The 13,030-nt window shown below is 49.0% G+C and overlaps 1 protein-coding gene across 3 annotated transcripts in view; it reads left to right on the top strand.

The window, feature by feature from the left end:
• Positions 1-908: 908 nt before the first annotated feature.
• TUBGCP3 (tubulin gamma complex associated protein 3) overlaps positions 909-13,030 on the top strand; it is a 127,666-nt gene continuing 115,544 nt past the window's right edge. For 2 of the 3 annotated variants that reach the window (XM_044286034.1, XM_044286033.1), the window contains exons 1-2: positions 909-1,120; positions 7,696-7,803. In XM_044286034.1, coding sequence (XP_044141969.1) covers positions 1,045-1,120; positions 7,696-7,803 — 184 coding nt within the window. In that variant the 5' untranslated portion in view covers positions 909-1,044. The remainder of the gene's footprint in view (positions 1,121-7,695; positions 7,804-13,030) is intronic. The other variant, XM_044286035.1, reaches the window with a different exon arrangement.

Raw genomic sequence — 13,030 nt, 5'->3', positions numbered from 1 at the left:
TCATAGAATTGTGTTATGGTCCATGGTAACAGAATCCATAACACAATTCACCTTTTACCACCAAACGCAGTGTGAATGAATTTCAAAATATGAAATTCGCTCATCTCTAATAATAGGCACTTGCCACATCCCAAACATGTTGTAACTTTGTTTTTTCACCCCTCCACCTCCCCCAAAAAATGGATTAAAAGTGAATATTTTATAAAAAGTGATAAAAAAAACCCACACACACTCCAAACGGGTATCAATAAAACTACAGATAGCTCTGTAGACATAACTATCAAAAAGTTATGGCAGAACATGGCGATGCAAGGAAAGCTATATAAATGTGGTATCATTGTAATTGTAAAGACCCGAAGAAAGAAAGGCACAGGTCAGGTTTACTGTAAAGTGACCCATAAAACTCTGTCGGAATTACATATTTTTTTCCTATTCTATTGTCCCATTTTGATATTTTTTTCCAGCTTATGTAACATTAAATGGTGGCATTAGAAAGCACAACTTGTCCGCAAACATGGCGGTGTCAACGGGAAATACAAATGTTAGGGATCTGGGAAATTGAAAACTGAAAATGGCCCGGTAGTGAAGCGGTTAAAGACTCCACACAGGTCTTAGTCAGAGTATGGCCAGGTAGTGAAGCGGTTAAAGACTCCACACAGGTCTCAATCAGAGTATTGCCGGGTAGTGAAGCGGTTAAAGACTCCACACAGGTCTCAGAGTATGGCCAGGTAGTGAAGCGGTTAAAGACTCCATACAGGTCTCAGTCAGAGTATCGCCCGGCCTCCGTGCTCCCTACTCCTCTCCTCCCTGCGGGAGCCATGACTGGAAAGTAGACCCAGACAGAGGGCGGAACCACAGTGCGGGGCACACAGGGGAACGCATTCCCGGTGCAGCCCTCCTGTCTTCACCACAAACAGAGAGGAGCATTGTGGGAGCCGACAGCAGCTTTCGGCGGGTTCTGTTAAAATGGCGCCTCTGCAGTGACCGTTAACGGACGAGCTGAGTGGAAATAGCAACAGCAGGACTGGATAGGAGGCTGGCAGCATGGCGACACCGGACCAGAAGTCTCCGAACGTTCTGCTGCAGAACCTGTGCTGCCGGATACTCGGCAAGGGGGAAGGTAATGCGGGCCGCACCAGCTTCACTCTGCTCTCTCTGATAGCTGTCAGTCAGTGAGGAGGGCACAGTGACTGAGCTGTCAGTCAGTGAGGAGGGCACAGTGACTGAGCTGTCAGATGTCAGTCAGTAAGGAGGGCACAGTGACTGAGCTGTCAGTCAGTAAGGAGGGCACAGTGACTGAGCTGTCAGTCAGTGAGGAGGGCACAGTGACTGAGCTGTCAGTCAGTGAGGAGGGCACAGTGACTGAGCTGTCAGTCAGTGAGGAGGGCACAGTGACTGAGCTGTCAGATGTCAGTCAGTAAGGAGGGCACAGTGACTGAGCTGTCAGTCAGTGAGGAGGGCACAGTGACTGAGCTGTCAGTCAGTAAGGAGGGCACAGTGACTGAGCTGTCAGATGTCAGTCAGTAAGGAGGGCACAGTGACTGAGCTGTCAGTCAGTGAGGAGGGCACAGGGACTGAGCTGTCAGTCAGTGAGGAGGGCACAGGGACTGAGCTGTCAGTCAGTGAGGAGGGCACAGGGACTGAGCTGTCAGTCAGTGAGGAGGGCACAGGGACTGAGCTGTCAGTCAGTGAGGAGGGCACAGGGACTGAGCTGTCAGTCAGTGAGGAGGGCACAGGGACTGAGCTGTCAGTCAGTGAGGAGGGCACAGGGACTGAGCTGTCAGTCAGTGAGGAGGGCACAGGGACTGAGCTGTCAGTCAGTGAGGAGGGCACAGGGACTGAGCTGTCAGTCAGTGAGGAGGGCACAGGGACTGAGCTGTCAGTCAGTGAGGAGGGCACAGGGACTGAGCTGTCAGTCAGTAAGGAGGGCACAGTGACTGAGCTGTCAGGTGTCAGTCAGTAAGGAGGGCACAGTGACTGAGCTGTCAGTCAGTAAGGAGGGCACAGTGACTGAGCTGTCAGTCAGTAAGGAGGACCCAGTAACTGAGCTGTTGGGTGTCTCTGGGATCAGTCAGTAAGGAGGACCCAGTGACTGGGCTGTCAGTCAGTATGGAGGACCAAGTGACTGGGCTGTCAGTCAGTAAGGAGGACCCAGTGACTGGGCTGTCAGTCAGTATGGAGGACCCAGTGACTGGGCTGTCAGTCAGTAAGGAGGACCCAGTGACTGGGCTGTCAGTCAGTAAGGAGGGCACAGTGACTGAGGTGTCAGTCAGTAAGGAGGGCACAGTGACTGAGGTGTCAGTCAGTAAGGAGGGCACAGTGACTGAGGTGTCAGTCAGTAAGGAGGGCACAGTGACTGAGCTGTCAGTCAGTAAGGAGGGCACAGTGACTGAGCTGTCAGTCAGTAAGGAGGGCACAGTGACTGAGCTGTCAGTCAGTAAGGAGGGCACAGTGACTGAGCTGTCAGTCAGTAAGGAGGGCACAGTGACTGAGCTGTCAGTCAGTAAGGAGGGCACAGTGACTGAGCTGTCAGTCAGTAAGGAGGACCCAGTAACTGAGCTGTTGGGTGTCTCTGGGATCAGTCAGTAAGGAGGACCCAGTGACTGGGCTGTCAGTCAGTATGGAGGACCAAGTGACTGGGCTGTCAGTCAGTATGGAGGACCAAGTGACTGGGCTGTCAGTCAGTAAGGAGGACCCAGTGACTGGGCTGTCAGTCAGTAAGGAGGACCCAGTGACTGGGCTGTCAGTCAGTAAGGAGGACCCAGTGACTGGGCTGTCAGTCAGTAAGGAGGACCCAGTGACTGGGCTGTCAGTCAGTAAGGAGGACCCAGTGACTGGGCTGTCAGTCAGTATGGAGGACCCAGTGACTGGGCTGTCAGTCAGTAAGGAGGACCCAGTGACTGGGCTGTCAGTCAGTGAGGAGGACCCAGTGACTGAGCTGTTAGTCAGTGAGGAGGGCCCAGTGACTGAGCTGTCGGGTGTCTCTTGGATCAGTCAGTAAGGAGGACCCAGTAACTGAGCTGTCGGGTGTCTCTGGGATCAGTCAGTAAGGAGGACCCAGTGACTGGGCTGTCAGTCAGTATGGAGGACCAAGTGACTGGGCTGTCAGTCAGTAAGGAGGACCCAGTGACTGGGCTGTCAGTCAGTATGGAGGACCCAGTGACTGGGCTGTCAGTCAGTATGGAGGACCCAGTGACTGGGCTGTCAGTCAGTAAGGAGGACCCAGTGACTGGGCTGTCAGTCAGTAAGGAGGACCCAGTGACTGAGCTGTCAGTCAGTGAGGAGGACCCAGTGACTGAGCTGTTAGTCAGTGAGGAGGACCCAGTGACTGAGCTGTTAGTCAGTGAGGAGGGCCCAGTGACTGAGCTGTCAGTCAGTGAGGAGGACCCAGTGACTGAGCTGTCAGTCAGTGAGGAGGACCCAGTGACTGAGCTGTCAGTCAGTGAGGAGGACCCAGTGACTGAGCTGTCAGTCAGTGAGGAGGGCCCAGTGACTGAGCTGTCAGTCAGTAAGGAGGACCCAGTGACTGAGCTGTTAGTCAGTGAGGAGGGCACAGTGACTGAGCTGTCAGTCAGTAAGGAGGACCCAGTGACTGAGCTGTTAGTCAGTAAGGAGGACCCAGTGACTGAGCTGTCAGTCAGTAAGGAGGACCCAGTGACTGAGCTGTCGGGTGTCTCTGGGATCAGTCAGTAAGGAGGACCCAGTGACTGAGCTGTCAGATGTTAGTCAGTAAGGAGGGCACAGTGACTGAGCTGTCGGGTATCCCTGGGATTAGTAAGCAGGACTGTAGATCACACGGTGTCCCTCCCTGGGCAGTCTTACCAGTTGGAAGTTGGTTGCTATAGCGACACCCACTCTTAGCTCGGGGCCCTGACACTCACCTGTAAGTCAGAGATGTGAATAAAGCTGCAGTCACATGACCATACCTGTTTGCAGATCCGCGCACTCTTCGCGGGCCCCATTGTAAAGTTGCCTGTTCATATCTGCAATATGGATAAGAACAGGACAAGTTCTGGAACTCGTGGCACATGGGTGACCCCCAAAGAAATGAACGGGGCCTTGTGTCCCCCAGATCTGTCTGGTTATGCCAGGTGTGATGTCTCGCTGCCAGAGAGAGGTGCCAGCCATGTAGTCCGGAATCCTGCTCAGCAGCCCCTGGCAATGGCAGGGGTCAAGCTTCTAATAGAATATTGCCATAGGGAGGTTTCAGGTCGGCCCTGCGCTACATGCATACTAGGCTTCAGCGAGTCCCGTTCAGACTGCTCGATCCGGACCCGATTTGTTTGAAAACTCTGCTTAGAATACGCGCTCTGTACCGCAATAAAATGTATGGGCTCCGCTGAGGCCGCGTTCTTCTTGCCACGAGTAACGTGAGACTCGCTCAGTCTCGTGCCTGCGACGATACCGTTCGGTTCTGCGCATAAATTACTCTTTCAAAATCCGAAGCAGAACTCTGGTTTGCACCTCAGTTCAGTAGTAATGTATCCGCAGAACCGAACTGTACCGTCGCAGGCACGAGACTGAGCGAGTCTCGTGGCGAGAAGAACGTGGCCTCAGCGGAGCCCATACATTTTATCGCGGTACAGAGCGCGTAATCTAAACAGAGTTTTCAAACGAATCTGGTCCGGATCGAGCAGTCTGAAGCCTGATGCTGACCATTCAGATGAATTGGCAATTACACCGATGGAATTGGTGAGAAGACCAGGAAAACTGACCAAGTATGAACTGCTTGTGGCTCTTGGCCACTGATCACACAACCAAGGTGGCGCAGCCTTTATTCTGGGTATATGTTGAAGCAGGGTCGCATTAATACTGGGTGGCATCCCCCCAGACTGCCCCTTAACAGCCGTATGTATGGGTCCACATCTGTTCTGTAGTTTTGCGGACCCATTCATTTCAGTAGGGCCTCAGTAGTTCCGTCCCGTGGCCCCACAAGCAATATAGAGCATGTCCTATTGTCCACATTTCTATATAGAGCTGGCCCTGTGCCTTCCACAGAATGTGCTGGATATCCTCCGGTGGTATGGCATTCTGCGCTCTTACTACATGGACCAGTAGTTCAGTCAAACTGATTGTTGGCTGTGTCGCCCCATGCAGTCCCAGACTCTCGATGGGGCAGAGATCTGGTGATTGAGCTGTTGGAGACCCCGAAGAGCATGTTGTATAGCATTGGCAGTGTGTGGGCGGTATCTTGTAGGAACACCACATCTGAGTAGGCAGTAGGACTGGTTCCATGGCATACTGAAGGTTGGTCAATCTGTTTCCTCTATGAATACCAGACAGGAACAGCCATGGTGGCTAATGGCGCCCCACACCATGAAGACCTGGTGTTCTGTCTTGGTACTAATGATGACCACAGGAGGGCTGGAGAGTGCCAACTACCATCTTACTTGGTGCGGAAAAGCCCTGCATGTGAGCTTTAGCAGAGTGGGCACAGATGCCAAGCTGAGAGGGCACAGGCAGGGATGTGTGCTCCTGCCTGTACATCGCTCACCGCAGGCCCCCAATGCTCCAGCACGGTAGAATCGGTACACCGCTGATGGCTGCCTATTTGCTTAGTAAAACGGCAACATCAATTAATAAAGTGTATTAGAAGAAGGATTTGTAGTCCACATTTTTAGTTACTGTTTAACGTATAAGCGAGAAGTGAGAGCGCCTCAGCAGGAAGCTTCTGCGTGTAGCCTGTTTGGTGTCTTCTGTACGGCGCAGGTAAATACAAAGGTATAATTGTTTCTATTTGGCATCTTGGTTGTTCAGCTAATAAATTATGCATCGGTGTGTATCCTGTAACGCCGCCACCCGCTGCACGTAGTCCATGGCCACATGGTGACAGTGCTGTGTATTGCTTCAAATGACAGCAGCTAATGTGCTTCATGGTCCTGTCTACATCTCATGTTCAGTACTGCCTCTCTATGAGTTGCATACACCTGTACTTGCCAATGGTTTGCGGTATTTGTCATGTAGTTACCTTTTTGTTTTGTTTTTATTCATTGCATATTTGCAACTTTTATTTTGCTGTGTTGAAATGAAAAATTGAAGAATCCTCCTAAAACAAATGTGTGGCGCTCACATACACATTGCACCTGTATGAATGCAGCCGGTATCTTATCCAGGAAGAATTGCGCGGCTTGTTTTGCTTTTAGCCCATATTTCCACACCTCGTATCATAAAGTTCTCTTTCTACATCTGCAATTGTAAAATGTATGTCTGGGCCAGGCGTGTGCCAGGAGAGTGTACCACACCACACCATACGTTTGGGAGGTTTACCATTAGCTACCTTGATGGCAGTGGTATGCTATTATAAAAACTGTATATACCTTTTATATGGTGTGAACTTTGCCAGGGACAGAAATATAATTATGGAAAATTGTGCCCAATTCATAAAGAACAATAGTACAAAAGACCTTTCTTCATCCACCATACATGTAACCTGAACAGCAGTGTCAAAAAGTGGACTATATACCGTCCTGGGTCAGTAGATATTAGTGGGAATCTCATTTTTAATGATTGATATTAAAAAGCTAAGATACTTAAAGGGGCTCTCCAGGAATTAAGAAAATGAAAATACTTAAATATTACTTTATTAATATATTCCCAAATACCTTTCATTAGTTATAATGGCTAATTTTGTCTGGGAAGCAGTCATCAGGGGTAATAAAATGGCCGCCATCCTATCAGCAGACACAAAACCTGTCCTAATCACACAGCAGGACAAATTGCTTCAGGACACTGAGGTAAAGAGCTGCCTCATCTTCCTCTCTTCTCTGCTTGTCAGGGATTATAATCCTGAATACAGCTAGTAAGATCTTCAGCTGAATCTCTGTGGGGATGAAGTTCATGAGGAGACATGAAGTACAGAGAGGACGGATTGTGGTAATGGAGACTGCATACAGTACAAGTTCTGCTACTTATTATCCACATCCCCACCTGCTCTCTGTACTTCATGTCTCCCCATGAGCTTTTTTGCTACAGAGATTCAGCTGAACATGTATCAGTTGTATTCAGGATTGTAATCCCTGACAAGTAGAGGGAGGATGAAGCAGCTCTTTAGCTCAGTGTTCTGAAGTAACTTGTCCTGCTGTGTGATTAGGACAGGTTCTGTGTATGCTAATAGGACGGCGGCCATTTTATTACCCCTGATCGCTCCCCAGACAGAACGAGCCATTATAACTAATGAAAGATATTTGGGAATATATTCATAACAAAGTAATATTTAAGTATTTTTGGTAATTTTTTTTCTTAATTCCTGGAGATTTTTAAGCAAGTGCCCACAGCCTGTCCCCTGAAACAGAAGATTTATATTTACCCGCTCCACGCTGCGCCGGTCCTCTATGCTGTCTCTGCTGTTTACATCCGGAGGTGCATGGGCATAGTCACCTGTTCCACTCCAGCCAATGACTGGCTTCCGCAATGATGTGAGCACCAGCAGCAGGTCACCACTGAAGCTGTGACCACGCCCATGCACCACCAGATGTAAACAGTGCGGAGACCAGAAGATGGAGTCAGCGCGGGAGACCGGAGTGGCGTGAAACAGGTAAGTATGAATCTTCTGTGTCAAAGGTCAGGCGGCAAGCACTTGCTTAAAAAAAATTCTTATAAATGGAAAACCCCTTTTGTTATAAAATAGTGGTGTTGTTTCACTTTTCCTCGTTTTCAAATAGGTCTAGAAATAATTTCTTCTTTTTTTCTTCACAGCGGATGTCGCTCAGCAGTTCCAGTATGCAGTCCGTGTAATAGGCAGCAATTTTGCTCCAACTGTTGAACGGGATGAATTTCTTGTTGCGGAAAAGATTAAGAAAGAATGTAAGTGTGAATTATGCTCCTTGATAGTGACTGTAGCGCCCTATTAGAGGGTTGTCCCACATTTTAGAGGACAGTCCTCCTCTTGGGACTATCCCGCCATGAGCCAGAGCAAGGAGTTGCTGATAAGATAATTACAGAAGAGGCTTTAATCCAAGAAGTGCTTATTAAAGATTTCACAGCATAACTCGCATATATTATTAAATAGATCTTAGACCTGATGAGGCCGGTGTACTTTGAACAGCCATGTCAGAATGGCAGTATAATCCTTCTTGAACGTTTTCTGTCTAATTTTAAAACTAGCAGTTGAATGAGGTAATTTCGTCTTGCAATCAGTCCTGAAAACCTTCACAGCCTTCCTGACATGGAATTTCAGAGGTAAGTAAACCAGTCTCATCAGGTCTAGGAAATCTAAGAACACCATTAAAGGGGTTGTCCGGGTTCAGAGCTGAACCTGGACATACCCATAATTTCACCCAGGCAGACCCCTGATGTTAGAATCGGAGCATTTAATTTTTTTATCTACTATCTTTTATTTACCATAACACACTGCCAGGCAGAGGCTACCGCCCAGCAGTGTGTTCCGTGACGTCACCCGCTCTGATGGGCCGGTTTTAGCGCTGCCCTAGTTGTTTTAGAGGCTCGCCCGCCCATCAGTGCTGGTGACGTCACTGGGCTCACTGCTGGGCGGAAGCGTCCATCTGGCAGCCCTAAGGAGAGCCCGGTACGTCACCGCATCGCCTGAAAATGACTTTGCCCTGCGCGATTCAGCACAGGGCAAAGGAGTGCATCGGAGCAGGAACTGCTCTTGTCAGGGGGGCTGCCTGGGTGAAAATGGGCATATGTCCGGGTTCAGCTCTGAACCTGGACAATCCCTTTAAGGATGTACCTATTTTGGACTATAGGACATGGCATTTTTTCAAATTATCTCTGTGTTTCAAAAGCCATAACTTTTTATTTCTTCATTGACAGCATCATGACGGCATCGGCAAATGCCTATTGAGATCAACTGCCATGCCTGGTGAAGTCACCTAATTTGCATAAAGTAAAAGTAATATTTGGAGCATTAATTTAATTTGCTGTGATCAACCCTATGCAGTATGCCTTATAAACCTAGGTTGATCATAGTGACAGATACTTTTTCTATAACCTTAAAGAGCATGTTGTTTTTTTTTTTTATGCTTTGCTACTTTTTGCATATTAAAAATTGTTATGGTCACTGCATTCATAGACATTTTAGTTTTTCTGTCAAAGGAGTTTTTCTGGACAGGTTGTAGTTTTTCTTGGTGCCATTTTAGGGTACATGCAACTTATTTGAGTACTTTTTGTTGCATTTCTTGGGAACTAGTTTGGCTTTTTATTCATGTGTAACTATGTTCACCTTATGGGGTAAAATGGGTTCTTTTTATTGTATGTGGCTTTACAGATACAGCAGTACTAGAGTTGAGCGAACACCTGGATGTTCGGGTTCGAGAAGTTCGGCCGAACATCCCGGAAATGTTCGGGTTCGGGATCCGAACCCGATCCGAACTTCGTCCCGAACCCGAACCCCATTGAAGTCAATGGGGACCCGAACTTTTCGGCACTAAAAAGGCTGTAAAACAGCCCAGGAAAGAGCTAGAGGGCTGCAAAAGGCAGCAACATGTAGGTAAATCCCCTGCAAACAAATGTGGATAGGGAAATGAATTAAAATAAAAATTAAATAAATAAAAATTAACCAAAATCAATTGGAGAGAGGTTCCATAGCAGAGAATCTGGCTTCCCGTCACCCACCACTGGAACAGTCCATTCTCAGATATTTAGGCCCCGGCACCCAGGCAGAGGAGAGAGGTCCCGTAACAGAGAATCTGTCTTCATGTCAGCAGAGAATTAGTCTGCATGTCATAGCAGAGAATGAGGCTTCACGTCAGCCACCACTGCAACAGTCCATTGGCATATATTTAGGCCCAGCACCCAGGCAGAGGAGGGAGGTCCCGTAACAGAGAATCTGTCTTCATGTCAGCAGAGAATTAGTCTGCATGTCATAGCAGAGAATGAGGCTTCACGTCAGCCACCACTGCAACAGTCCATTGGCATATATTTAGGCCCAGCACACACACAGGCAGAGGAGAGAGGTCCCGTAACAGAGAATCTGGCTTCATGTCAGCAGAGAATCAGTCTGCATGTCATAGCAGAGAATGAGGCTTCACGTCAGCCACCACTGCAACAGTCCATTGGCATATATTTAGGCCCAGCACACACACAGGCAGAGGAGAGAGGTCCCGTAACAGAGAATCTGGCTTCATGTCAGCAGAGAATCAGTCTGCATGTCATAGCAGAGAATGAGGCTTCACGTCAGCCACCACTGCAACAGTCCATTGGCATATATTTAGGCCCAGCACCCAGGCAGAGGAGGGAGGTCCCGTAACAGAGAATCTGTCTTCATGTCAGCAGAGAATTAGTCTGCATGTCATAGCAGAGAATGAGGCTTCACGTCAGCCACCACTGCAACAGTCCATTGGCATATATTTAGGCCCAGCACACACACAGGCAGAGGAGAGAGGTCCCGTAACAGAGAATCTGGCTTCATGTCAGCAGAGAATCAGTCTGCATGTCATAGCAGAGAATGAGGCTTCACGTCAGCCACCACTGCAACAGTCCATTGGCATATATTTAGGCCCAGCACACACACAGGCAGAGGAGAGAGGTCCCGTAACAGAGAATCTGGCTTCATGTCAGCAGAGAATCAGTCTGCATGTCATAGCAGAGAATGAGGCTTCACGTCAGCCACCACTGCAACAGTCCATTGGCATATATTTAGGCCCAGCACCCAGGCAGAGGAGGGAGGTCCCGTAACAGAGAATCTGTCTTCATGTCAGCAGAGAATTAGTCTGCATGTCATAGCAGAGAATGAGGCTTCACGTCAGCCACCACTGCAACAGTCCATTGGCATATATTTAGGCCCAGCACCCAGGCAGAGGAGGGAGGTCCCGTAACAGAGAATCTGTCTTCATGTCAGCAGAGAATTAGTCTGCATGTCATAGCAGAGAATGAGGCTTCACGTCAGCCACCACTGGAACAGTCCATTCTCAGATATTTAGGCCCCGGCACCCAGGCAGAGGAGAGAGGTCCCGTAACAGAGAATCTGTCTTCATGTCAGCAGAGAATTAGTCTGCATGTCATAGCAGAGAATGAGGCTTCACGTCAGCCACCACTGCAACAGTCCATTGGCATATATTTAGGCCCAGCACCCAGGCAGAGGAGAGAGGTCCCGTAACAGACAATCTGGCTTCATGTCAGCAGAGAATCAGTCTTCATATCATAGCAGAGAATCAGGCTTCACGTCACCCACCACTGTAAGAGTCAATTTTCATAAATTTAGGCCCAGAACCCAGGCAGAGGAGAAAGGTCCCGTAACAGACAATCTGGCTTCATGTCAGCAGAGAATCAGTCTTCATATCATAGCAGAGAATCAGGCTTCACGTCACCCACCACTGTAAGAGTCAATTTTCATAAATTTAGGCCCAGAACCCAGGCAGAGGAGAAAGGTCCCGTAACAGACAATCTGGCTTCATGTCAGCAGAGAATCAGTCTTCATATCATAGCAGAGAATCAGGCTTCACGTCACCCACCACTGTAAGAGTCAATTTTCATAAATTTAGGCCCAGAACCCAGGCAGAGGAGAAAGGTCCCGTAACAGACAATCTGGCTTCATGTCAGCAGAGAATCAGTCTTCATATCATAGCAGAGAATCAGGCTTCACGTCACCCACCACTGTAAGAGTCAATTTTCATAAATTTAGGCCCAGAACCCAGGCAGAGGAGAAAGGTCCCGTAACAGACAATCTGGCTTCATGTCAGCAGAGAATCAGTCTTCATATCATAGCAGAGAATCAGGCTTCACGTCACCCACCACTGTAAGAGTCAATTTTCATAAATTTAGGCCCAGAACCCAGGCAGAGGAGAAAGGTCCCGTAACAGACAATCTGGCTTCATGTCAGCAGAGAATCAGTCTTCATATCATAGCAGAGAATCAGGCTTCACGTCAGCCACCACTGCAACAGTCCATTGTCATAAATTTAGGCCCAGCACCCAGGCAGAGGAGAGAGGTCCCGTAACAGACAATCTGGCTTCATGTCAGCAGAGAATTAGTCTGCATGTCATAGCAGAGAATCAGGCTTCATGTCAGCCACCACTGCAACAGTCCATTGGCATATATTTAGGCCTAGCACACAGGCAGAGGAGAGGTTCATTCAACTTTGGGTAGCATCGCAATATAATGGTAAAATGAAAATAAAAATAGGATTGAATGAGGAAGTGCCCTGGAGTCCAATAATATATGGTTATGGGGAGGTAGTTAATGTCTAATCTGGACAAGGGACGGACAGGTCCTGTGGGATCCATGCCTGGTTCATTTTTATGAACGTCAGCTTGTCCACATTGGCTGTAGACAGGCGGCTGCGTTTGTCTGTAATGACGCCCCCTGCCGTGCTGAATACACGTTCAGACAAAACGCTGGCTGCCGGGCAGGCCAGCACCTCCAAGGCATAAAAGGCTAGCTCTGGCCACGTGGACAATTTAGAGACCCAGAAGTTGAATGGGGCCGAACCATCAGTCAGTACGTGGAGGGGTGTGCACACGTACTGTTCCACCATGTTAGTAAAATGTTGCCTCCTGCTAACACGTTGCGTATCAGGTGGTGGTGCAGTTAGCTGTGGCGTGTTGACAAAAGTTTTCCACATCTCTGCCATGCTAACCCTGCCCTCAGAGGAGCTGGCCGTGACACAGCTGCCTTGGCGACCTCTTGCTCCTCCTCTGCCTTGGCCTTGGGCTTCCACTTGTTCCCCTGTGACATTTGGGAATGCTCTCAGTAGCGCGTCTACCAACGTGCGCTTGTACTCGCGCATCTTCCTATCACGCTCCAGTGCAGGAAGTAAGGTGGGCACATTGTCTTTGTAGCGTGGATCCAGCAGGGTGGCAACCCAGTAGTCCGCACAGGTTAAAATGTGGGCAACTCTGCTGTCGTTGCGCAGGCACTGCAGCATGTAGTCGCTCATGTGTGCCAGGCTGCCCAGGGGTAAGGACAAGCTGTCCTCTGTGGGAGGCGTATCGTCATCGTCCTGCCTTTCCCCCCAGCCACGCACCAGTGATGGACCCGAGCTGCGTTGGGTGCCACCCCGCTGTGACCATGCTTCATCCTCATCCTCCTCCACCTCCTCCTCATCCTCGTCCTCCTCGTCCTCCAGTAGTGG

Source organism: Bufo gargarizans, chromosome 3, assembly GCF_014858855.1.
Source record: "Bufo gargarizans isolate SCDJY-AF-19 chromosome 3, ASM1485885v1, whole genome shotgun sequence".
Classification (NCBI taxonomy): Eukaryota; Metazoa; Chordata; class Amphibia; order Anura; family Bufonidae; genus Bufo; species Bufo gargarizans.
Note: the sequence above shows the minus strand (reverse complement) of the source record. Positions and strands in the feature narration are given on the sequence as shown.